The 25,197-nt window shown below is 41.2% G+C and overlaps 1 protein-coding gene across 5 annotated transcripts in view; it reads left to right on the forward strand.

The window, feature by feature from the left end:
- Nucleotides 1-25,197, forward strand: part of ip6k1 (inositol hexakisphosphate kinase 1) — a 32,345-nt gene that overhangs the window by 2,509 nt on the left and 4,639 nt on the right. For all 5 annotated transcript variants that reach the window (XM_037101820.1, XM_037101817.1, XM_037101819.1 and 2 more), the window contains exons 2-8: nucleotides 13,100-13,347; nucleotides 14,560-14,708; nucleotides 14,915-15,041; nucleotides 20,692-20,932; nucleotides 22,080-22,261; nucleotides 23,007-23,182; nucleotides 23,576-23,809. In XM_037101820.1, coding sequence (XP_036957715.1) covers nucleotides 14,589-14,708; nucleotides 14,915-15,041; nucleotides 20,692-20,932; nucleotides 22,080-22,261; nucleotides 23,007-23,182; nucleotides 23,576-23,809 — 1,080 coding nt within the window. In that variant the 5' untranslated portion in view covers nucleotides 13,100-13,347; nucleotides 14,560-14,588. The remainder of the gene's footprint in view (nucleotides 1-13,099; nucleotides 13,348-14,559; nucleotides 14,709-14,914; nucleotides 15,042-20,691; nucleotides 20,933-22,079; nucleotides 22,262-23,006; nucleotides 23,183-23,575; nucleotides 23,810-25,197) is intronic.

The raw sequence follows: 25,197 nt of genomic DNA on the forward strand, positions 1-25,197 counted from the left end.
AGCTAGAATATAATGCCTATATGACATGACCCTTCTCGATTTGTGGGATTACATCGACCAAAAGCATAATTACCAGTAATAGTTGGCTTTGTCAGTTTGACCAGTTTTGTATTACCACATCATTTTAAGGCTTGTGAATGTATTTCATCAAGCTGCTCGAACAGGTAGATAAATCACAGAATATAGATGCACCTTCAGAACATTGTTATTTGTTGTTAAACAGATTTCCAGAGTTTTAAGGACTGCCAGTTATTCAGTGATACAAATGTAATGACGAAACATAACATGCTCCCACAGCCATAAATGAAATCGTTACTATAATTTCAGTTTGTGTGTAAGTGTGTAAATACTAAAATAATGATGTTTAATAAACTGAAAGTCAACAGTTCTCTAGCAAATATTTTAACATTAAATCTGGTTAAATAATTTGCTTTTGTGATGATGTGTGTGTGGAACTATATATTTTATTTGGCAGACAGGATTTAACCAGTGGCAGAGATCTGTGATCAGTGAGCCAAACGAGGGTTTAACTGAAGTTCATTATCCTGTAAAGGGAACGTAAACAACTCTGGTGTTGTTGTGTGGAAGTCTTATCGAGCATCGTGCCTGAGGGAAAACTCCGTGGACATGTTGCAGATTTGCGTGTTGCAGATTTGACATCATTGACTTCAGTTGTTCAGCAGCGCTTGTTATGTATCAGTTGCTTTTTGTGTTTTTTTTTGTACTCTTTTGTGGGAAGTTACAGACACCATCATGACCAGGTGTCAGACTGTAAATAGATGTGGTAACAGATAACAACATATCTGGTGAGAAAATGAAGGCAGTTACGTTGAAACTTAAGTTGAACCAACAGATAGAGTGACGTGTCGATACCTACTTTTACAGAAACGTCTGTCTCTATTTATACATATAACTTAATGCAACAAATGGCAGCAGTGCATTAATGTGTCATAAGCTGCGTTCTGGAGCTTTTTTTTATTCTCGCATACAGCGTTTGAAATTTGTCTGTTTGTCATCTTCACGATACTGTCATCTTTGATAGTGAAGTTAATTATTCAGTTTTGAATAAGTCTGTGATTATCGTATTTTTAGACTTGAATTTCACTCCTACAATTTAAAGCCTGTATACCTCAAAGTGTGGAAATGATCGAGATCTTTCTTCAACATATTTATAAGGCTATCACTTGTTTACTTGTAAAGAGACATTCATAGAATCATTTCAGATTGTTAAAGATGTGTTTTTACGTTTTTTTGTAGAATATGCGTATGATGAAAACAGTATTTTAAGTGTCCTGGTCACATCTAGTCAATACATTCTCCTTTAGATGAAGTCAATATTTGTGCAATGTCTGTGTGGATCAGGTGTGTTAGACTGGTGCGATGGACCAGGACTCAAAATAAGTAATTTTGATATCCTATTTAAGAGACCAACCTTGACCACTCCTATCGCTTCATCATCTCAGCAAAGTGCAGATGGGGGGGAAAAAAACTCCTTCTCCAAACTTTTTCCCTCCTGCATCGCTGCCTCTCTTTTGTAGTATATAAACAAACCTCAGCCAGCATGACATCTGTTTTTCTATAAGATCAACGTGTACTGTTGCCAAACTATAAATACAGAATTGTGTGTTGCAAAGATCTTACTGAAGTATAATTTAAATTGAAGTCTATAATTTGATAATTCAGCCTTTTCAAGGCAACCAACCAACATCTGGAGCTCTTATGCTCAAAACACGGAGTAGTCCATTCAAAGCAGTGATGTAGGACCTATGTGCCTTTTGTTTGAATGAGGTTACTTGAAGAAGGACAGGCAGGTGGGTAACTTTGGGCTTAAATCAGCTTTTTTGGTCCCACAAATATAATAAATTCTACAAAAGATGACAGTCACACAATCGTAGTACAGGATTGTAATACAACCAGGGCTCTGTGCTAATTAATGCAATTTCCTTTTTGCGTTAAACAGATTGATCAAAAGCTGTCAGTGTCATTATTCGTAGCAGTTTTTTTCTTTCATATTCCATCAGTGCAGACCTGAGCGTGAGGTGACTTGATGAATAGAAAGTCTTTATTGGAGAAGTCAGGTGACAGTATCACACACAAGATGACTATTGCCACCGTGAAGTAATGACAGGCAGTAATCAGCCTTTTAATTGAAAAAGGGGAGAAGACTGTATGCTGGAAATTAATCTAACGACCTTCACACACATCAGTTACACAGACCTATCAGGAGACATGCTGCTGCTTGTCGCGATCCATTTCCTTCCACAGCTGCTGAAGCTTGTTAACATGTTGAACAGGTCGAATGTTAATCACTGAGTGGCCACATTGTGAAGTACATGTGTAAAATCTAATACGATCCAATCCAATAGCCTTAAATTCGACCTTTAGAAAGAAAATAATGTTCAGTTTAAGTTCAGCTTCATTCATCTCCAAAGGGCAATTGGTTTTGCAGTATAAAGTGCAACATAAAAAGAAGCAAACAACATGAAATATGGATAACAAAGGCTCATCAATGAACAAGCATAACCATGAGGACAGCAATAAAACAACACATTGATGGATATCTTGCCCTCCCGCTAAAAAAAGTATGACCGGCAGAGCTCAACAATATAAAAATCTGTCTAAACCATCCTACAGGTAGTCCAGAATACACTCTTTGTTTATCACTGAGGTCTGTGGTGACGTTCTCCAATATTTTGCCCAACAAAGGGTGGAAAAGTATTACAAACAGGCTATAGATTCCACAGTTTGAGCCATAAACATCATACTTGAGTACATGTATGTGACTCAGTGACGTGAAGGTCCTAACAGCTGACTGACGTGGGGGTTCTGGTGGGGGGGTGGTTGCCGCAGTAACGCCACAGTCTTCAGTTATGTGGCGAGGAAGGCGCCCAGATGATGAGGATGATGATGGACACGTGTGGTCTTGATGGTTGTTTTGACCGATGCGAGCTGTTGTCTCACTCAGCAGTTGTTGATAGGACGGATTGTTCTCCTTGCTGTGTGTGTGTGTGTGTGTGTGTGTGTGTGTGTGTCTGTCGCTCAGCAGCTGCTGGGGTCTGTCAGGGGACACGGTCAGCAGCTGTGTAAGTGTTCCTGTGTTTTTCCCAGTTGTAGTTTGTGATGTTTGAGACTGACAGATGTGTCTGGGGTTTCTCTCCCACAGCGCTGCACGATACAGAGAAAGAGCTGGATCTGTTTTTCCTACACTATTTCCTCCGTTCCTTCCCTGCCTCCTCCAATAACTCACAGTTATTTTATTTGCTCCCTCTGTCCTTGTATAACGTCTCCTTTCCTTCAGTAGTCATTCTTTTATTTCACTGCCTCTTCATTGTCTTTGATTAATTATTTTGCCTCCTTCACTCCCTTTCTTCCTCTGCTTCCTGTTGCTAATTTTTCTCCCCTCGTAATTGCTTCCTCCTGTCATTTCCTTCTGTCCTCTCATCATTCCTTTCTTTCCTTCCTCCTTCATCACATCCTCCGTTCCTTGACCACCTCCTCTTTTGTTCCCTAATCCTCACGGAAAAATGGAATTGGCACTTGCAGTGAATACATCACCTTTATATTTCCTAAGTGATTTCCTATTACACTTGAATCCAGGTCCCTTTTTCTACTCTTTTTTTGGTGTTTGTGAGTATTAGGGCTGCACAGTAAATCACAAAATAATTGAAATCGCATTATGACTAAGTGCAATATCTGAATGGCAAGAACAAATGTCACACAGCAGTGTCTTAATAACATTCTGTAGAGCTGCAGAGAGGCACACACAAGGTGTGTTTGACCATGTCATGCAGCCCCGTGTGTATCCCAGGATAGTGTGTGTTTGTGTGTGTGTGTGTGTGTCAGTCCAGCCCTTATTTATCATCATTTAGCCTGGTTATGTTGTGCTTCAGTAGTGCAGCGACTCAGCAAAATCCCACACAATCAGCTGAGTTCATGTGGATGAGGATGATGATGATGATGATGATGAAGACATCTTGGCTGTCTGCGTATTGAATTCTGGCGTTCTGGCATCCTATCAAGCTTAGATTTATAACAATACCACTAAGACGCTGAAGATTTTAACTAAACAACATCCAGAAGTCCAAAAGTCTGAGACCAATAGTCAAAATACTTGTTTTTGAATCTTGACCCATGAATTTCAGAATGTTGTAGCATTTGGTATTTCCTGCTTTTGCTTTAATGACAACGTGCACTCAAGCTGACATGGTCTCCACAAGTTTCTGCAAAACCCGATGACTCATGTTATCCCAGCATGGTTCGACAGTCTTCCACAAAGCTTCTTGTGATGTCACAAACTGCTTGACAGAGCAACTTGAGACTTAAAAAGCCAAAGCTTTGGGGCGTGTTTGGACTCGGATTGGATTATCCTGCTGCAGTATGAATCTTTTCCACAAAGATCAAACCGGAGGGTGGATCGTGTCTCTGAAGACACGAGCGGTGCTTCTCCTTGGTCAGGGTGGAGCCACTTCTGTGTAGGTGTCCAACACCATGTTTCACTGTGGGTTTGAAACGCTGTGGTATCATTCTCTCTCCTGTTCGTGTCCTTATATACACCTTTCTGTCAATGCCATAAATCTCCCACTTGGATTCATCAGTAAATAGAACTTTTTCCAGTCATCCACTGTGAGATTCTGGTATTTCTTGGCCCACCTCAAATGTGATGCCTCGTTTCCATCCTGAGAAGTAGTTTAGTGCTACTCGTCATCTGAAACCGCTACAAGACAGTCCGTCTTTTCACGCTGCTTTTGCTGATCTCAGTCTTGCACCATTTACGTGGCCAATTCTGTATCTGCGATGAAGTTTCTTCTCCATTTCTTAGAGATCTAAGCTTAATGTATTGATCATCTGATGGTGCGGCCACTTTGGCTGTGCCTGGTCATGCTTTGGATACGACTGATCCAGTTTCTGTAAAGTGTTTAGAGTGACCTGAATTGCCCCCTCAGAAACATTTTGTCTAGCCATAACTTGAAGCTGAGAGAGACCCTGTGTTTTATGAAGACAATTCACGTCTTACACGTTCACTTATATTGTTTTATATTTTCAATATAATCAATATATTTACCACTGAAGTTTCAGTTTTCCTCAGTTGATTGTTACACGTGTCACTCCTTCATGTAATATGCAGTAACGGTCATTTAGACCAGACAGGAAGCACATAATATGGCTTTTCCTCTTGTCCATCAGTATCATCACAGTCCATTTATGTCCTATCTGGATCTATCCATCCATATTCAGCTGCCTACCTGCTGGGTCACATCAGGCCAACGCAAAACCTGCTTCACTGCTGTAGCTTGATATTATCCTTGCGACTTATCTAACCATCACTCAAGCAAAATACCAGATTTTTTTCTCCATTTGGGATCCGCATGCTGAAATTAGTTTCTATCAGCAAAGCTCCTACAATGCGATGTATATGCTGCAGCTTAATGTGGTTCTTTCCCCCCCGTTTGTGACATTTTAATCCTGTCAACTTCATTGAGGAAACAGCGGGCACTGAGCCCTCTGATCTGATGTAAATTTGGTTATGTGGTGCAGACCGGCTCAGCTGAATGTTGTCACAAAGCGATGCAGGATGAATTACTGCCCAAGAGCCATTTGCATCAAACTTTTATCGAGGTCAGATGAGGCCAGATGAAAACATCCACATGTCAAAGGAAAATTTAAAAGATTTGGTCATTATTTATTCCGACATTATACTCATGTTAACTGTTTCCTTTTTTTGAGGGGGGTTATGTCCAAACCGTCGTGACAGATTTATTTGTCACATTGGCATCAGTTTCAGTCGACCCAGAGGATGTGGTAGTGGTTGCTAGGTGCGGTTAATGTTTGTCATGTCAACAGAAGAAATATGTTGATTTGAGAGTTGCTATTTCTGTAAGTCGGTTTTAGAAAAACAACCCACACAGCTACGTTCATAACATCCGCGCCTGTCACCGGTTTCATGGCACTTTTTCTGTTGTAATGTTTTCTGGTTGTGTCACAGGCAGAAATGATATCATCGTTCTGATTCCCACCAACACAACTCTGATTGGTTTGGGGGTTTTTTTCAGTTGGGAAACAGTTATAGAGATTAATCTGAATTTAATTTGATTACCTCAGATGATTTACAGGTGTATTTGTTGTTCTGTAAGCAAGTTTGATCAATGGTCGGCTGAAATACATCACATATGTAGCAGCTGAGAGAAACCTTTTGCAGCCAGCTGTGTTGCAGTTGATGGAGCAGAGTAGTGCTGGAACAGTTGACTCATTAATAGTTTTTGACTGAATTAACTTAGGTAAGAAATTCATTAATCTGATGTCTGTTAACCGAATAAGAATTGTATAAATGTAACATTGGCTTATGTGAATTGGTTCTGGGCATTTCTCATTACTCTCATTACTTTTTATTGATTAAACAATTAATTGAGTTCTTTGTTTCAGTTATTTGCCATTTTTTTTAAGCCTTAGTTTTTCCTTTTGGCATTTTGTCTTTACTGGACAGTTTGCGTAGGAAAAGGAAACTTAAGGGGGGAAAAAAACGTGAAACGTGACTGTTGTTTGGTTAAAGCACTTGCAGACTTCCTGCTAAATCGTTCATTCATGTCATATCGGTGCACGTCCCGTAACATTTCTGAGCAAATTGTCCCTGAAGTTCTCAATATTTGTAGTATCATCATGTATTTGCAGAAAAGAACGTAATTATTTTAGTGTGATTTTTTAAAATCTTTATTCTTGAAATTCAGTTTGTTGTCCAAAAGGACAGCACAGGTTTGTGATTTCACATTGTTTTCATTCATTCATTTAGACTGTAGTAGAGACTTGAAAGCAAATAGAAATGGTGCCAGGCTGCCAGCCGGACTGGACCACATTTCCCTGGGAGATTTCCTGCCCGGCACTGGTTTTTAAGTTACCAATCCAAACGTTGATGGAGTCATAACATTGTACAACCAACATTCAGTTGATGATACATTAAAGACAACGTGTCTTTTGGGAATTTAAATTATCAAACAAGACTAGTCATTTTCATACCAGGAAGGAAAGCTGTGTGGAAGAAATGGAACATTTTGATTTCAGCTCAACTAAAACATCAACCATTCAGAAGTGATTTAAATATTCTATTAACTTTTGAATGTTTTAAAAGTTGGTGAAATCTTGCAGAATGTTATCAAAGGCTTCAAAAAACTTCGTAATACCAGTTGAGTATTGGCTTCTCTTTTCCTTTAAATGTCTCTACCAGACAGATGATGTCCTCTGGAAATGTGCTGCACATCTTCACTAACCCTTCAGATTCATCACAGATGCAAGTCTTTGTCTACGTACAGCGCTCGTACTCTTAGATATTCCTGGCAGCGCTTAATTGGCTCTATCTCTGACTTACTGAAGGACAGAAGGATTCCCTCCCTCTCTCTCTCTCTCGCTCGCTCTTTCTCTCTCTCTCTCAGACACACACACACACACACACACACACACACACACACACACACACGGCCCTTCAGTCAGAAATAGCAGCTTAATCACTGTGACGATGTCATAGAGCTGTAGTGAGCCCACAGCTTTGTCCCAGTGATGGATGATGATGTAAGGTATGCTCACACAGGTCTTGTAAGCTGATTGGCTGCCTGCTCGGGTCATTCACCACACCTGGCAGTACACAGTGGGCCGATTAGAGGTTGGGTTGTTTGTCTGTTTGTTTATTTGGACCTTGTGCTACTGCGCTGCTACCTGCAGCTTCTGTCTGACAGACGGGTTCATGCTGGCAGGAGGTGGCGGAGCGTAGACGAGATGTCCGTTATTGTCAGACAACGTCTTTATGGACGGTAGCCAGTGCTGGATGGACTGGGACCAGTTTGGTATCCTTTTCCGTGATGTGTTTGCTCATAATCGTAGCATCCAAAGGTGATAATTGCACATTCCTAATCCCAATATGTGAATATCTATCTAATCACCAACAGCCAATCATGAATATAATAACTGTGTCAATATTTAGCAGTGCCAGGGTATTTACTCCAAATATTACTTTCATAGAATGTTTTTTTTTTCATCATCATCCGGCACAAGGAGACAGAGGGATTGAGAGAGGGGATGGGAGGTGAGGGGATTTAGGAGAGGGATGAAGGAGATGGGAGGAGGTGGAGGATAGTATGTGCTAAGGAGAGCGTATCGGGGGAGGCGAGTCGTCCTTGTTTTTGACCTCTACCAGCCTATTCGCAGCCCTCGGCATCAGACCGCGTACAGGACTCTGCCTGATAGAAACACACACCTGTTGTCTGTGTGCCAGGAATTCACTGGAGACACATATAGATCCGAAAAGCCCACCGTACAGAGGGCTTACCAAACACCAGCTGTTCGCTGGGTACCCCATGTGCATTATATGACTGGATACTACCTAAAAAAATCTAAACCAGGGATGAAATTGATGGTCAACTTTCAGATTTAGTGGCTTGTTTATACCAAGACATTCGTCCCTTTACAGTATTTTTTTTTTTTTTTTTTTTATCTGCAGCACTCTGCTGAAAGTAAATCCCAAATTCTGCCCTTACAGTTTTGTCCAAGTGCAAAACACTAAATCACAAGTTCAGTCCTCAGAATACAAACAGCTCCTATCAAGTTCAGACCACTGAAGCAATGCAAACTTAGTCATTTATAGGTTATTGTACATCGTCCTCTGGACCGTCTGGCCTACTTGAATGGGGATGATTATTTGATATAATGAACCAGCAAATATAGAATACATGTTCATTTTGTGTGTTTTGTGAGATAAAATTAAATTTAAAACGTTCAAAATTGAAAGTTAGTATTAGATGATAATCTCTTTGCCCATGTGAGTATTCAGCTGGACCGCTGACCTCCCAGAGACAATGTGTGTGTGTGTGTTCTTATTTTAATGTGTTGGATATTTGTGTGTGTGTGTGTGTGTGTGTGTGTGTGAGTGCGCGCGCGCATGCAGTGGAATGTTAGAAGTCATGGATCATCAGGCTGGTTTCACTGATCCCAGAACAGAACAGATGTGACCTGATGTTTACTGTTTGCTGCTAACTTTAGATGTCATTGCTCATGGGAAACACAGCTTAAAGTGTGTGTGTCGATGTATGTGTGTGTGTGTGTGTGTGTGTTTGTGCGTTTTCCACCCTGCATCTGGGGCTCATGCTTGGTCAAGCTTGGATCGTGACTTGAGCTGAGACTGTGAGATGTCGAGTTTCCATCGTGGCTAAATACGTGCAGGGTGCTGTGAGGAGTCGTGACCGGAGCCTGTGATGTGGGCCCGCCGCCAGCGTGTTTTTGTACAACAGGAACAGCGTAGTTAAAGGCGTTTCTTACCTTGATGACATGTTGGAAGTTTGAGGTTTTCAAGGTTTTCAGTAATCGTATGGTGCCTGCAGCTCAGCATAGGAAAGAATTACAAAAAAATGAAAAGAAAAGAAAATTTGAGGTTCTTGTAAACATGTAAACAGTTACTGCTCCCAGTGATAAAAAACTAAACACTTGAACTTGATAGTGAATGCTGAATAGAAGTTCAATTTGTTGTTTAAGGCCAAAATCTTTTAATCATGGTGGTTTAAAAACAAGGTGTTGTTTTTGTACTGTGGTAAAGCAGCATGCCCTCGGATTTGTGGTGCAATTCATCTTCTTCCTTCAGGATTATAGTCTTTCAGTATACCATATTCGTGTTGTGTAATTACCTCCTGTGACGTAAGAGTTCTCATTTTCACATTGCATGAAATTGCATATCTACACGAGGACTGCAATGAACTGTTATTCTTTATCAATGAATCTCCAGCGTATTCTATCAATGAGTCGTTTGGTCGATACAGTGTCAAAAAATAGCGACAAGCTCATCACTATTTCCCTGAACACAGTGGCATAAAATCACAAGCTGGTGATCAAAAACGACCAAGAACAACAGCAGCTCTTTACGTTTCAGAGGCTTGAACCGACAGATGTTTGGTCAATCACTGTGACTAAAGGATTGTCAAATTTTTTATTTATTCACTGATTGTTGCAGCTGAAAAGACGCACACATGCATTTCATGTGATGCTGCAGATAAAAACTGATGCACATTTTATGTGGTTAAGAACAAAACATTGGATCTTCAGTTGTTTTCTTCAGACCTTTTTATTCAAACAGCACGAGATGATGAATCCTCTCGGCCCTCTAGTTGTTTACTGTAAAAAAGAAAATCTGAAAAGGCCCTGCTGAAGGCGTGCCCGCTGCCCTCGATGGTTGATATGCACAGCGATTTATAGTGAAGCGTCCTGCCTCACCTGAAATAAACTGCACCTCTGCTAATGCTAAAGAAATGTAAAATTAGGCTCATTAACCTTCAGGGAAAACAATCAGAGGTGCTTCATCACAATAATAAAGGCGACATGTTTAATGAATGAGGGGATTGTTTAAAGGTCATGTATTCACTCCTCTGACAACCAGATGAGATGCATCAGAATGTGTCTGATTCAGCTCAGCAGGTGATGATTCAACAATGACGTCCGTTTGGTGGCCAGGAATCTTCCAGTGAGTTGTAGTCGAGGGAAAGATGGAGACAAACATTTTAATCAGTCACAGTCAGGGTTGGATGTGTGATTAAAAACCTTGGTTGAAGTTTGATGCAGCTGAATCTGCTTGGTTGATCTATAACATTTCAGAAAACAGTGAAAAAGTGTCTCCCAAGGCCCAAGATGACATCTTGATAAGTGATTATCAGTTAAGCTGGCAATTTGATTTAATGGCTGAGAGTTGATCGTTTAATCGATTCATCATTGCAGCAGTGATTCAAAACAATAATAATTCTAAACATTCGTTAAACTGATGTTACAGATGAGAGGAGTTGTTGTGCTCTGTATCGTAGAGAGGTTTGTGTTAGAAAGCGGTCGCAGTGTGTCTGAACTGTTGCGTATGGAAGCTGCATTTGTCCTTAACACCACTTAGCCCACATCGTGATATCATCAGCGGACGTCTTGCCTCTCTGCAGCCCTGACACTGTCCAGATGATGCCTTCAGAGACACACACACAGGCGGTGACGTCATTAATGGCACTGCTCCTCTCCTCCAATCACCCTCCGTCTTTGCTCCCTTTTTCCTCCAGTCTTCTTTCTCCTTTTCATGTCTTCAGGCAGGCAATGATGAGTCATTTTGGGTAAGATTTGGGATGCATGATGGGATTGGAGGCGGTGCTAATTGAATTTCTGAAGTGTTACGTTCAAGACGTCTCTTGGTTGGCTCACTGTTTATATAAAAGTAGTCACAAGCGTGTTGGAGATTAATGATGAGAAAAACAACATTTTAATGCAGCTTCAGTTTATATAATAATTACGATTCTCATGTTGCATGCACACGACAATATAGGAACAGCAATTTACTCTATCTGACTAATGTGGATGTTTGGAGAACATCATCTCTGGTGTAATTTGAATGACTAACCTCAATAAAAAAATGTACGTCTTTCAAAATTATTTGCATGCTTTTAGAAACAGTCTCCATTTTATTTGTGTGTTTGATGTGGTAATTACAAAAACATCTGGACTCCATTGTTTTCATCACCAGTGGCATTGTTTAAAATTCTAATCATTTATAATTGTGTGTTGTTTTTGTTTTGGGTTTTTGTATTTCAATGTTATTCAGCAACAGATAGGCTTTGATTTCATTGTTTTTGGGGTTTTTTTGTATTTTGGAACGGGAGAATACATCCTGAATAACAACATATCCTCTTAGATGACTGATAATGTTTTGAAATTCAAATCAGTTTCAGATTATCAACAGAGAGCTGGACAAAATCATGGACCATATCGCTATACTTGAAATCTCATACTTACTGATCACCATTGGAAGTAAATCCCTTTCGTAAAACTAGTTTGTCCATGCAGTAGGAAGATGCAAATATTTTCGACAGTGCTACATGATACTGGAGACGATGGCCTGTGGTATTTCTTTTGCCTACAGCAACCAGAACGTACTGTGCTGCACCGGACCTGTAAACACTCCCATTAGTGGATGAGATGCTGCGAGTTGGGTGGTGCTTCGTTGTGCTCATCATCCGTTTTGAAACAGGAAACAGTAAAGCAGCTTACATCTAAATAGTACACTCTAAATATTTCAAGGCAGTTACAGTTTGATCAGCCTCCATTTTCCACAATACAGAATGAATATAGCAGCTGCTCCTGCTTCACAATATTCCTCTTTTGCAGCTTTACATAATTTGAAAATATGTTTCTGAAACTTTTTAGCTGAGTAATCAGGTAATGTGGTAACAAGATCTTGATTTGTCATTGATCAGCACGGCCTAGTTGAGACAGTTTGACAGAGTGAGGAGAAAGAGGGGCGACTCAACCAAAATGCAGAAGTACCAACTGAAGCTGATGCAAATGTCTTTGAATCCTCCAGATAACACGTTTTGCGTCATTTGGCAGATTTCTGCCCGCAAATGAGTTGAGGGTTCTGGTTGCAGACAGCGTAGAGAAGTGTAACATAATTGATTTGCGTGCACTACCAACATTGTAGTGATACGAAGCGTCTTAAAAATTGGCAAAGTTCTTGTTTAAATAGCTTAATACTCTCTATTTGTTCAGAAGTGGCCCTCAGAACGGGGTTAGGATTGCTGACAACAGGATTACCCCACTGACTGAGCTATATAGAGAATCAAAATATGTGTGTGTCTGTATTTATGTGTGTGTGTGTGTGTGTGTGTGTGTGTGTGTGTGTGTGTGTGTGTGTGTGTGTGTGTGTGTGTGTGTGTGACACAGTCTGGTTGAAGCCTAGGTGTTGAAACATTTGATGTCAACTGTTTGTGGCAACATGCCCAGAAAACTGTGTGGGTTTTATTTTTATACGCTGCCCGGTTCAGACTCGATTAGATCAGAGCTGTGGTAAATGAGAATATGCTGAAGATGCTGTAACGTAATGTGTCAGGGATTCCCAAAATCTGTTTGCTCAGGCAGTTGTTCTCAGGCTATATGTCAGCAAACACGCTCCAATCACAGCTAATGAAAAAGCCTCAACATACATAGTTATTTAAAAACAGATAACTGCACTCATCAGTAGATTTAATGACCTTGTGAGTGTAAAATTGGTGAACACTTCTTCGGAGAAACATCAAACACTTAATCTTAACATCTTCTTTCTCTGCAGGAAGCAGTGACCCTGCCTGACTGACACCCTGCTTCTCCTGCCCTCCGCCCAACTCCGCCCCCCCACCCCCTGTCCTGTTGGGGTCTCCGTGCTGCCGGCGGTGGATTGGAGCACTCTGATTGGAGGCTTTGCGAGGTGGTTTTTCGGTCTGGCGCCGCCTCCCCCCGGGGCCGGCGTGCGCTCCCAGCAGCCCGTGGTGCCCTGTGCCCCCCCCTCCCCATCACTGCACACCAGAGCCCATGCCCAGGGTAAGAACCGGGACCACCAGGACCAGGACCACCCAGTCCCAGTGGAGATCCCACAGATCAGCGTCAATATTGTGTTCACACCAGCAGTTTGGTTTCATTGGTCTGGACCAAAATAGAGAATGCTTAATCAAGTGTCACTTCCCTTTTTTTAAGCAAACTGAGAGTTATGAACATAAAATCACCAAAACACAAGGGAGAAAGGTTTTACATCACTTCCCTTTACTGATAATAGAAACCCAAAAAATATTTTTACACTTGCTAAGGATTTCATTACATCAGACAGATGAGGATGTCTTCTTCTTTTCTTGTTTTCAAAACATAGTTGTTCTTTATCATAAAATGAAGCTACAGTGTGAAATTAGAATAGGTTGATATCATCCAGCTGTATCAGTAATGTTACAGGCCGTGCATAGGATCTGCAAATGCAGCAGTAGCAACTTGCTCTGAATTTACATGAAATGTTTCCTCTGTACTCAGATTAAATGAGCAGCAGAGGGGACAGGAGGGGTTTGAGATGTGGCTCCTGTTGATTTTGTTTTTGGAGGTTTAATTTTTTTCCTAAACTGCATTAAACACCTGTCACTCTTAATATTTCTTAAAAACAAATTAAATGCGTTCATGACATGTAGAGTGTCAGAGACTACCTTGTTCACACTGAGAAACATAAGCTGACATCAAATGTCTTGTTGTGTTTCTAATAGTATACACACATTTTGGACTGGATTGTTGTGGATTTAAATAAACTGCTGCTGCATGTTATTTATACACCTTTTAACCTTCAAGGTAATGTTTACTTGTTATACAAAATTGAATTAAGTGATCTGAGGAAAACCTTTCTTGAAGCGAGGTAGTGAACCAAGCATAAAAAGTGGTATTGATTGAGAAATGTTGTTACGCCAAAGGAAAATCATTACAGAAACTGTGATATTGTAGCAGCTCCGATCCAAACATTTGAAGTGATTCCCAGCCGTAGTAAGAACTGCTGCCTCAAGACTTAAAGTGCAGCCGTCCTGAAGGATAATAACTGTTAAAGAAGTGGTTTGAACAATGTGTTCTGATGTCATGAAGGTTTGGGGAGACGGTGTGTCTGAAGCTATTCAACCATCCAACGAGGAGTTCTCATATATTATCTTCATGGAGTTACTGTTAAACACAGAAGATCAGATGAGTTCTCTCTGTCAGTCCTCTGATGAATCCTTCTTTCCTCTACAGGAGGAGGCGTGGCGCGTCCGCCAGGAGCCATGTGCCTCCCTCACACCAACAACATGGACAACAGCAAGCTACAGGGGACGGGGCCGGGGGGCGGGGCTTCACTTCGACCACGAGCAGGAGGCGTTCCACTGGAGCCCTTCATACACCAGGTGGGTGGGAATGACGTGTGTTTCAGCAAATCTGACATGAATTTAGAGCTCCGTGTTGATGTGAATCTTTTTAATGAAACTCCAACTCAAACAAAACAAACAAACATCTGATGTTTATAAAGGAAAGAAAAATCAGTGTCCTCTTTGTGATTTTTAAGTTTTTGATGTTCATCTCTTTTCACGTGTGTGTGTGTGTGTGCGTGCAGGTGGGGGGTCACACCAGTATGATGCGTTATGATGACCACACGGTGTGTAAACCTCTGATCAGCAGAGAGCAGCGCTTCTACGAGTCTCTGCCTCCAGAGATGAAGGAGTTCACGCCCGAGTATAAAGGTCAGTCGCAACCAGGGTGCAAAATTAACTTTGTTGTCCGCTGGCCAAATGGTTAGTGAATGTTCACGTTTTATCAGCCTCTCATTAGATAACCATTGTTGTTCTGGCTGATGACTGAAGAAAATCTACCAGCCACTTACATATTTTACCAGCATTTGGCTTGTGGTTGGTGTTTATCTTTGTGCTCAGGTCACAACTCGTGCATGTTGACTGTTAGGGTGATTATGTTGGACCTGTAGCTGCACATGGGACTCAGTGTCAGACATATTGATCATAGGATTGGGGTTTTTATGTCTCTTTTCAGTTAGTTTTGTTCTAGTTGGCATTCATAGTACCACCGCTCAGACTGACAGAAGATGGACATTTCAGCCATCCATCCATCACTTTCTTCTCAACATTTTTGCTCAGTTTTACAACCGACAAAGAACGGCATATCCCTTGCAGTCGGTCAGTAGTAGCTAAACTTGTAGCCACTCCTCAGTATGAACACATATTCTCAGTAGCAGGAACCTGTACTGAGTGTCAACAAGTGTCTTGCTGTGGTCAGTTCCCCACTGCCACATCACAAGATTACAGACAAGTTTACTCTAGATGAGTCCACGTAATCAGAGTCACACACAACACATAAAAACACATCCTGCTACAACTACATTGTTTATATTACAGACGGAAGACAAACAACAGATTAGAGAGCCACAGACACATTTTTAACTTGTGTACTTGGAGTATATTTGATCTTTACTTGATATTTTTTTGCACTTGTCTTATCATTCATGGTAGAAATTTGTGGAAAGTAACAGAAATCATGCACACACTGTCTTACTATTAGCCAGACTAAGTCATTTTGACTGTAGTGCTGTATTAAAAATGAAATGAGCCAGTTTTATTGGACTTTTACTGCCCTGCAGTGCATCTGTCTCACATTCAGCTGTGCAGGTACCTTTCCTGTATTTGACGACTTCAGGTTTTAGTGGTTGACAATGAGTCATTTTCTGTGACGCCATTTGACTTCCATTTCTGCTCTTTTCCGTGGAGCACTTGTCTCATTTAGTGGTGCTCGGTCCCTCTCAGGTCCCGTAATTCAAACACGGCTCTAAATAATCTTGACGACTCTGCGTTCGGCGGCGGATGGAGACACAGAGGAGAAAGACGGAAGTGCGGATGTTTACTGGCAGAGAAGTGGTGGAGCTGCTCTGCTCTTCATCACCAGGCACATACTGGAGCTGCTTCCACTTGCTTTTGCTTTAGTAACCAACCCAAACACACTTTGACAGCCAGCGAACACACACACACACACACACACACACACCTCGTCCTCACTTATAAGTATGTGACCTATTTATCATTTTAGCAAAGTATGTAAGAGAGGAGACAATGGCTAAAGTCAGCGGCGTGGTGGTGGGGGATTTCGATGGTGGATGGAGCAGGTGTAACTCCTAACATGAATGATGGCTCTGTTACATTTAGGCCTACTTTAAGCCATGACAGTGAGCCAAAGCACCAGGGTCCTGACTCTGAGACACTTAAATGGAGCGCAGTCATTATTGTAATACATTAGTTTCATCTTGCTTTGATGTAAAAACGTCTACCATCAGGAAGGATTGGCAGGAAAGTGCTACAGGACACGAGCCGTGTCCCAGTTCAACCCCCAACAAACTGGAAAATGCAATATGCAGACAAGTAACACGGTCTTTGATTGACATTATTGTCCAAGTTAATTGCAATGTGTGGTGAGAAAGCTCTCAAAAAGATCTCAGAAGACATAAAGAATTAAATTCCCGGTACAGCCACAGTACACCCACTCAGGTGTTTTCACTTATTGTGCCTGATTAGACCTCTTGTAAGGACTGCGTGTGCGTGCATATGCCTGATTTCTACTGCACAGTACGGCTCACGCTGGCTCTCTGGCTCGCAAAAACTGTTGTTTTTGGTTTGGCAAAAGTTGTGGATAGTATCTCGTACCTGGTCTTTTTTTGGTATCAAATCAGTTGAGGTTCCAAGCGAGCTGAGAAAGATGCAGAGAAACCACTGTGGACCACTGATTGGTCGGAGATTATCATCACTTACACATCACCAAGCAACCATTCTTCTCGTTGTCTGAGCTGAGGTAGTATTTTCCAAACTCTCCAGTTTTGTTCGGCAGTCTTTTGTCTCGCTGCCTTCTGCTTTTTCTCAAACAAGGTTTGTCTCCACAAAGAGCCAAATACTGAGAATCGAGAACACCATCCCTCAATATTCTCTGCTTGTCCTGTGTTTGTGTGATTGTGTAGCACAGCAGGTTCAGGCTGTGTCGCTGTGACCATCAGCTCAGATTTAGCCTACTGTCCGCGGTGGAAAAGTGTGTTCCCTGTTTCTTTTTATGTAGTTTAAACGTTTTTCCTGTATTGTGTTACTTGTAATTGTTACTACTTTACGTGCCTCTGCAATCAGGGTCAGATAAAGTGTTTTGAATCCAGCTGAATTAACAGAAACTGAGAGAAACTGTGGTTGTGCCGTGTCACGCTGTGAAAATGAAACGATATAAACTGTGCTTGACTTGTTGATTACTATGCATCTATTTGTGTCTGCATTTTCAAACGGAGAGGAAATGAAAAAAACTTAGCGATTAAATCATGATGTACATGGAGCATGTGAACATCACTCAGCTTCCCCTGAAGAGAGGACAAGCCACGAAGAGTCTGTAACCTTCCTCAAGTTGATAAATGAAACAAACAGCAGTGATTTCCAGATGGTTTTCCACTGTTTGAGGTTTGAACTGATGCTGTTTTAATTACATCTTCACATTGTGCCCACTTCTGTAGTGGTTTATTACCAGACGACTGGAGAATTTGCACCACTGACTGTTTATCTCAGTGAAGCAACTCCTAATATTCACATGACAGTCGCGGTTGGAAACACACATTGATGTTCGGCTCCTCATTAGCCAGTACTGAGCTAGAATCTACTCTTCCTGGGGTCCACAGTAAAAGCAATTACATAAGAAAATAAGATTTAAGAACCGAATCTAAGGCAAAAGGAAACTGAACAAGTAACCCACATTAAACTTTCTTTTGCAGATTGTCTTGAAATAATTTCACGATTAATTAAATTACTATTGTTTGATGTTTTATAGGCTCAACACTAATCAAAAAAAATTAAATGGAATACAAATATTTATATTTGAATATTGCAGATTATCTCTTCAACAACAACCCTCCATCGTCCTGGATAAATTCCCACTTCCCTGACCTGTAGTCACTGGTATGTCTGTATTCCTACCAATCCACCCTGCTGCTGGTGTTGTGGGTCCCAGTGCCATGACAACAGTGGCCCGTAAGGAGTCTATATTTATCCCTGGATCTCTGCCCACTACCATTGTCCTGCTGATTAAATAACAGCAGACAGACAGCTGCCCAGGATGACTTTCTGACTTTGTCAAGGTTGTTTCATCCCAAAACTGTTTGACATGATGAGATTAAAGTTCTGGCTGTGTTGTGGGTGTGGTGCAGGTGGTGAACAAGTCCAGTTTTCCAGTTTGGAATTGATCTTTGTTTTCCCACCAGCGAGCGAACTGACGGCCAAATCAAATTTGGGACAATCAAGGAGGATGTTCAGTGTCTCACTTAGCAGGGCAGGGATGTTCTACTCTGTTTGTAAAGCTAAAAATAACAGCTTAATGTTTAACTTCAACATCGTCAGACATTCCTATCTGGGTATTTAATCTATAAACAGTTTCTCAATTGAATTCCCAGAATATCTTGATACACAGATGGATGGCAAATGATGTTAAAATCCAACTTTAAGTGTGTTAGTGAGGTGTTTTTCCACCACGAGCCTCCTGAACAGCTTCGGTTCTGGCGGCTGCCAACAGATACGCCCTCATTTGGCGAGGACGGTGGTGGAGCGTGCTGTCTCACCTCAGTCCAAAGTCACAAGTGCTCAGTTAGGTTGAGATCTGGTGACTGTGAAGGCCAGAGCATATGATCCACATCATTTTCATGTTCATCAAACCATTCAGTGACCCTGTGAACGAGGTCATTATCATACCAGCAACAGTCCAAGTCTTCCTTTGATTTATCACCTATTCTAGGTATTGTGATATAAAACTAGACACTGCATGCAAGGTTTTCAAAGACAATATGAAGGACTCTCTTGCACAACTCACCAGTAATTTATTTATAATTTATGATGTTTTGCAGCTTGTGTTGGATGTTTTACTGCTGTTGTGTTTTTTACGTGCGACCCAGCGGACGCACTAATTCAGTTGCACTGTTGTGCAACAACAATAAAGGCATTCTGTTCTATTTTATCCATGTTGCCCACCCCAGGACCGAATACTTGGAGTCGTGGTCTTTTAATAAAACAAGTGACCACATGATTTTAATTAGCAATAACAGTACCCGTAAATCATTCTACGTAAAGTGACACTTAAATATGATGTACTTGATCTTTTGTTGATTATAGAGATATTGATTACAGCTTGAAAGTAAAAATGTAAATTCTCAAAGAAGACATAAAACATACTTTATCTTACCAATTAAAAGTTCAGTTCACAGGTAATAAAACTCCTTCACTCCCTTTAATAGACTCTGGGGCTTTGCTGCTACAGCCTTACTTGGTGTGGTATGATTATGGTGACAAGTGTTTGCTAATGTAAGACATATCAGTCAGTTTGTCGACTGTGTGTCTCTCCTCTGCTGAAGTTGTGTTACTGTTGGACTAGTTTTTTAACATTTTGTAATCGTCACTTTTAGCCGCAATGGCTGCTGTTCAGCAAACTCTCAGTTTAAGGTCAGTGTTGCGTTAAAATGAACACAGTGGAGGTTTAGACTGGATATGATTTGGACTCCACCTGACTCAGTTACTTGAAACTGAGTAGATCCATGAAGACTTTTAAAAATGCAGTTGTTGTTTGTTACTTCTTGCTTCAATGAGTAATGTTGTCACAGTATCAGAATTCCTAACCTGAAGAAGAAACAAATATTCGATACATGTTAAAGAGCACAGGGAAAACTTAACACAATATTAAAGGTTTAGATCAATGTTACAAGGCTACAGTATTTTCCCATCTACTGAAACTCTTCTATTTGAGATTCTTTAGGCCTGATATCTATGAGGGGGATTAGCTTAGCTTTGAGAAGTACGAACTTCTGTCAGGCCAACAACAGGGCACCGCAGTTATAGTTCACAAACGTTGAAATGTCAGCTGTCTACAAAATTCTGTGGGGGCTCTGCACATGTTATCTCGAATTACTTATGACACCATAACAAAACAGGAAATTAGCAGAGTGATGAGAAGACAACACCTTGAGTGAGCAAGAGGCAGTGAGGCTTTGTGGGCACTGCAGTGGTGTGTGTGTGTGTGTGTGTGTGTGTGTGTGTGTGTGTGCGTGTGTGTGTCAGTGTATCATCACAGAGAAGAGAGTGAGAGTGAGAAACCACAGCTGGTTTGGGCCAGTGTTTCGATACTGCGAACATTTAGTTTTGAAACCCCCTCTAAAAGTTTCAGAATCTATAAATTGATAAACTGATACTTTAAACTTGATTCTTGTCGCTATTCTAGATTCTGCTGTCCTGCTCTAGATAGGACAAAGCTTCTATAATGTATTTTAAGAAGTAACGTTCTCTGTACACCTGGTCATCCTGTCCCTATCTTGCTCCGTCCTTTCAGGTGTGGTGCTGGTTTGTTTCGAGGGCGACTCTGACGGCTACATCAACCTGGTGGCTTACCCCTACGTGGAGAGCAACATGGAGGGAGGGCCCGCAGAGCATGAGGAGCGCGACCCCCCAGAGAGGGAGCAGCCGAGGAGGAAACACTCCAGACGCAGCCTCCATCGCTCCTCCTCCTCCTCTGACCACAAGGACGAGCGAGGCGAGAGGAGGGAGTCGCACGACACTGACACCTCTGAAAAGTAAGATCAGATTTAAGGAAAAATCTCCCAAAAAATAAACCAGTGGGGAAATTATTGGTCAATAAATGAATCAGTGTTTTTCATAATTCTAATGTGAGGCTTTTATTTTGGTTTATATTTCTGTAAAGTAAATATCTTTGGATTTTGGACATTTGAAGACGTCACACTGGGCTCTGGCATACTGTGATGTGTTGTTTATATTCAATTTTCCCAGGCATTATGGGAAATGTAGTCCCTCCAATGACTCTTGTAGAGTGTCTCAACAGTTAGACGTGCCCAGAACATTTCCACAAAAGTCATCCAGAATGCAGCTGCTTGTGCCTGTAATGTCAGTCATTTTCAGAGTTTACAGTATATTTTTTATTTATTTTAGTTTCAGCCGCTCTAGTGGCATGTCTCTAATAATCACAGTGTCTCTCATTCCACAACTCCTGATTGAAATGTCTCAACAAGTACTGGATAGATCACCATGATATTTGAATCACATATTCTCTCAGGATGAATTGTAAATACTGGGATGAATTGTAAATACTTTAGCAATTCTCTGACCATTATTTTGTCAAAATGATGTCGCTAGATACCTGCCAATCTAATAATATTCCCATCAGCTGAATTTAACACATGACAATGAACAAGGTAATCATCACATCTACTCTAGCAGAAGCATGTTAGTATGCTGAGATCAGTATTAAGCTCAAAGCTGTGCTTAAGAGCAGACTCACGGAGCAGCAAGCATGCCTGCAGACTAAGTCTTGTTTATGTCTTCAGCTGTGTTCACACAGAACACAGAGTCAATTTTAGACACGGCACAGTCGGACACAAAGTCAATAGAAAGACGTGAGTGGCTACACACAGACACAACTTCGCTCAGGGCAGCTCAAATTGAGTGGGAGGTGAAAATGCGAATATTTTGAGCTTATCTTTTATGGGTCTGTATAATAGAAGTTTCTGTTGAGCTGACAGTCAAAAACACAGTTTGTGAAAGTTGTCAGGCAGGTACAACTTCCATACTTAAGAGTGAAGTATAAAGACTTCACAGGACAGAAGTCGTATTCTTTTGTTCAACGCAAACTTTTACGTCCGTTGTAGATTCAACAGTTTGAACAGAGGGTCAAAAGTTTCAACATGTCTCTTCTTCTCCCTGCAGTCTTGCAGAGCTGAAGAGTCCCAGGCTCGACCCAAAGATCCACTCGGACGTTCCCTTCCAGATGTTGGACTGGAACAGTGGTTTGAGTTCAGAGAAGATCAGTTACAACCCCTGGAGCCTCCGCTGCCACAAACAGCAGCTCAGCCGCATGAGGTCTGAATCCAAGGACCGCAAACTCTTCAGTATCCTTCCTCAGCCAATCACATCCACCAATATGTCTCTTTTCATTTTGAAAAAAAATATTTTAATCAACTTAATAGCTTTTTATCTCAGCTCCGAAAACTAGAATGCAGATGTAGAAATTATGTAATTGTGTTGATAGAAATGATGTTTTTACAGTACAACAGAGTAGCTATTGCAAATCTAGTGATGCTGGCTAAAATGAAATGATCCTCAAGCAGTCAGCGCCTCCCCACAGTTGTGATTACAGGAGTAGTGTAGTGTTACATAAGCACACGCTGAATGTAAATGTCAGCTACAGTGTGAGGAATAAAGGGGAGGGTGGGACGTGGCGAGGTTATCAGGTCAAAGGTCATGTTTTGATCTTCAGCTTCAAAGAGAGCAGACTGCAGCTGCAGACACACACACACTCACACACACGCACTCACACTCTGTCCATTTGTCTTCAGTCAGAGCGGGCTCAGCAGGGCTGCTGTCGGAGAGGGTTTTTCTGTGCAGATACATTCAGATTATTGAGATTATCATGAAATTGTCCAGCGATCATCAGTGAGGCTGACAGGATTTTCTTATCCGCAGCTTCTGTGATCGAGATTTTTCATTTGTTTCCCAACATTTCCTCCTTGTTTACCTGATGTCTTGATAAATTCAGTTAATTTAGTTTTGTTGCAGGGAAATGGAAAATCGGCACACTGGGTAGGTTCACTTGTCAAACCGAAATGTGTTCCGTAACTGCAGTTTTTGAACCAGAGTTCCTGTTGTTGGAGAATGTGGTTCACCACTTCTCGTATCCCTGCATCCTGGACCTGAAGATGGGCACCAGGCAGCACGGAGACGACGCCTCCGAGGAGAAGGCAGCCAGGCAGATGAAGAAATGTGAACAGAGCACTTCAGGGACGCTGGGAGTCAGAGTGTGTGGCATGCAGGTACAACAACTGCTGCTCAGTCATCACTTATATCTCATATCAGTCTGTGACAGTCCTGAACAAAAGACAATCATCTGTCTGAGGATGTTGCATAGTAACATAGTAATAGTAAATTCCTAATGCACATTTAGAAGAAGACCGATTCATAAAAATATTATCTTTATTCTACTTTATAGGTTGTTTTTTTTAAATTATTTTTAATACCAGTCTATTTACATGTGCACATACGTTGACAAACAGAAATATGTGTAAAAATAGGTGTTAGATTCTTGACATAGGACGACAGTTATTGAATCCTTTTAGTGGGCTAAATTTATTTTGAGAATCTGACTGCATTTAACAAGTGAAGGTGTGTTCAAAATGCTCATCTCGATTGTGAATGTGTCTCTACAGGTGTACCAGCTGAACACCGGTCACTACCTCTGCAGGAACAAGTACTACGGCCGCGGCCTGTCGATCGAAGGCTTCCGCCAGGCCCTCTACCAGTACATGCACAACGGAACGGGTCTGAGGCAGGACCTCTTTGAACCAATCCTGAATAAGCTTCGCAGCCTGAAGGCGGTGCTGGAGAGGCAGGCGTCCTACCGCTTCTACTCGTCTTCACTGCTCATCATCTATGAGGGACAGGTGAGCAGGAACTAAAACACTCTGAAGGTTTAAGATTTCTGCTTGAGCTTCAAAATAAAGTTGAACTGTGATGATGTGTTTCTCAGTTGATGGACTCGCTAGTTTGCTCTCCAGTGAGCCCCTGTCAGATGACATGAGTTGACATGTTTTTACCATGAAAATGAGAGTTGGAGTTCAGATGAGGTTTGTTTACATCAATCGAAATACTGGCAACCAAGCCTGAAGAGCCAGCCGGGCCCGGGGGGTGATTTTAATGAATTTAATTTTCTTTCAATCAAATTATAATCAGCCCGCCACCCTTTAATACCTCAGCCTCCCTCGAGTGATTTATTCCTGCAGCGCACTGTGAGTTGTTGGATGTCCCCCTCCATGTAAACACCCCAACAAACTGCTCTAGTGAAACAACAAGTGACATTATCACCTTTTTTAACATGATGATATGATATGATGAACTTGTTAGCAAATGGTTGCTTATTTAGACATCCAGTGGTTGCAGAGTAACATCATTTATTTGGAGTCTGTTTATCTGTTTCTGGCCAGTTGATGATTGCTTGTCCAATATTCAGTTTATTTTAGCTCTGTTTTGGTCTTTACAAACTCCTGAGGGAAAAATCTGGCTTAGCTTATTTAGCGTACTTAGCTCTCACACGTTGGTGACAATGAACCCACAAACTTCATGCTGTGACTGTGAGCAACACTCCAAGTGGTCAGAAAGGCTAGTCGCTAACTGTGCTGATGTCTATGTTGGTGTCGTTCCTGGGACTTCATAATTAATGTTGCTCCAGGACTGACAGACCAATCCGGTTTATAATGTCAGAGATTAGCGACTCTGGAAGAAGATCAGAAAAATATGCACATGAGAGAAGTTATCCTTAAAAACTCATGTGTGATGTATTGAGAGAATGTACTTTAACCCAAAACAACTTTCTTTAACCTGACCAAGTATTTAGTTTCCTTATCTTAACAAAACAGCGAGAGACAAATGGGGGAAATGGTGTAAAAATAATCATTAGACAGAATAATAATGGGATCATGAGATATGAACCCTAGTCATCATTTCGTAATTTGAAATGATGGTCTGGGAAGATGAGTAATTATGATGTCCTTTGTGTATTTCTGTGAGATTGATCTTTACGAGTTCAATAACAGACAAACAATGAGCTAAAGCTCAATATAAAAAGCCTCGGGGAGCTGCAGATTCAGATCACCTCACACTTCACAGCCGCTTTCAAAGATCATTTTTGTTTACTATTTATTTGTTTGGACGGCCATTTCCATCAGTTGTGTTATCTGAACCATTTTATTAAAGGGCAAACCAAAAGTGAGTCATGGAAATATTGGATTATTCCCTTTATGCACACAACAGATAAACAGAAATAGAAATAGCA

The sequence above is a fragment of the Acanthopagrus latus genome, chromosome 6 (assembly GCF_904848185.1).
Source record: "Acanthopagrus latus isolate v.2019 chromosome 6, fAcaLat1.1, whole genome shotgun sequence".
NCBI classification, from domain to species: Eukaryota; Metazoa; Chordata; class Actinopteri; order Spariformes; family Sparidae; genus Acanthopagrus; species Acanthopagrus latus.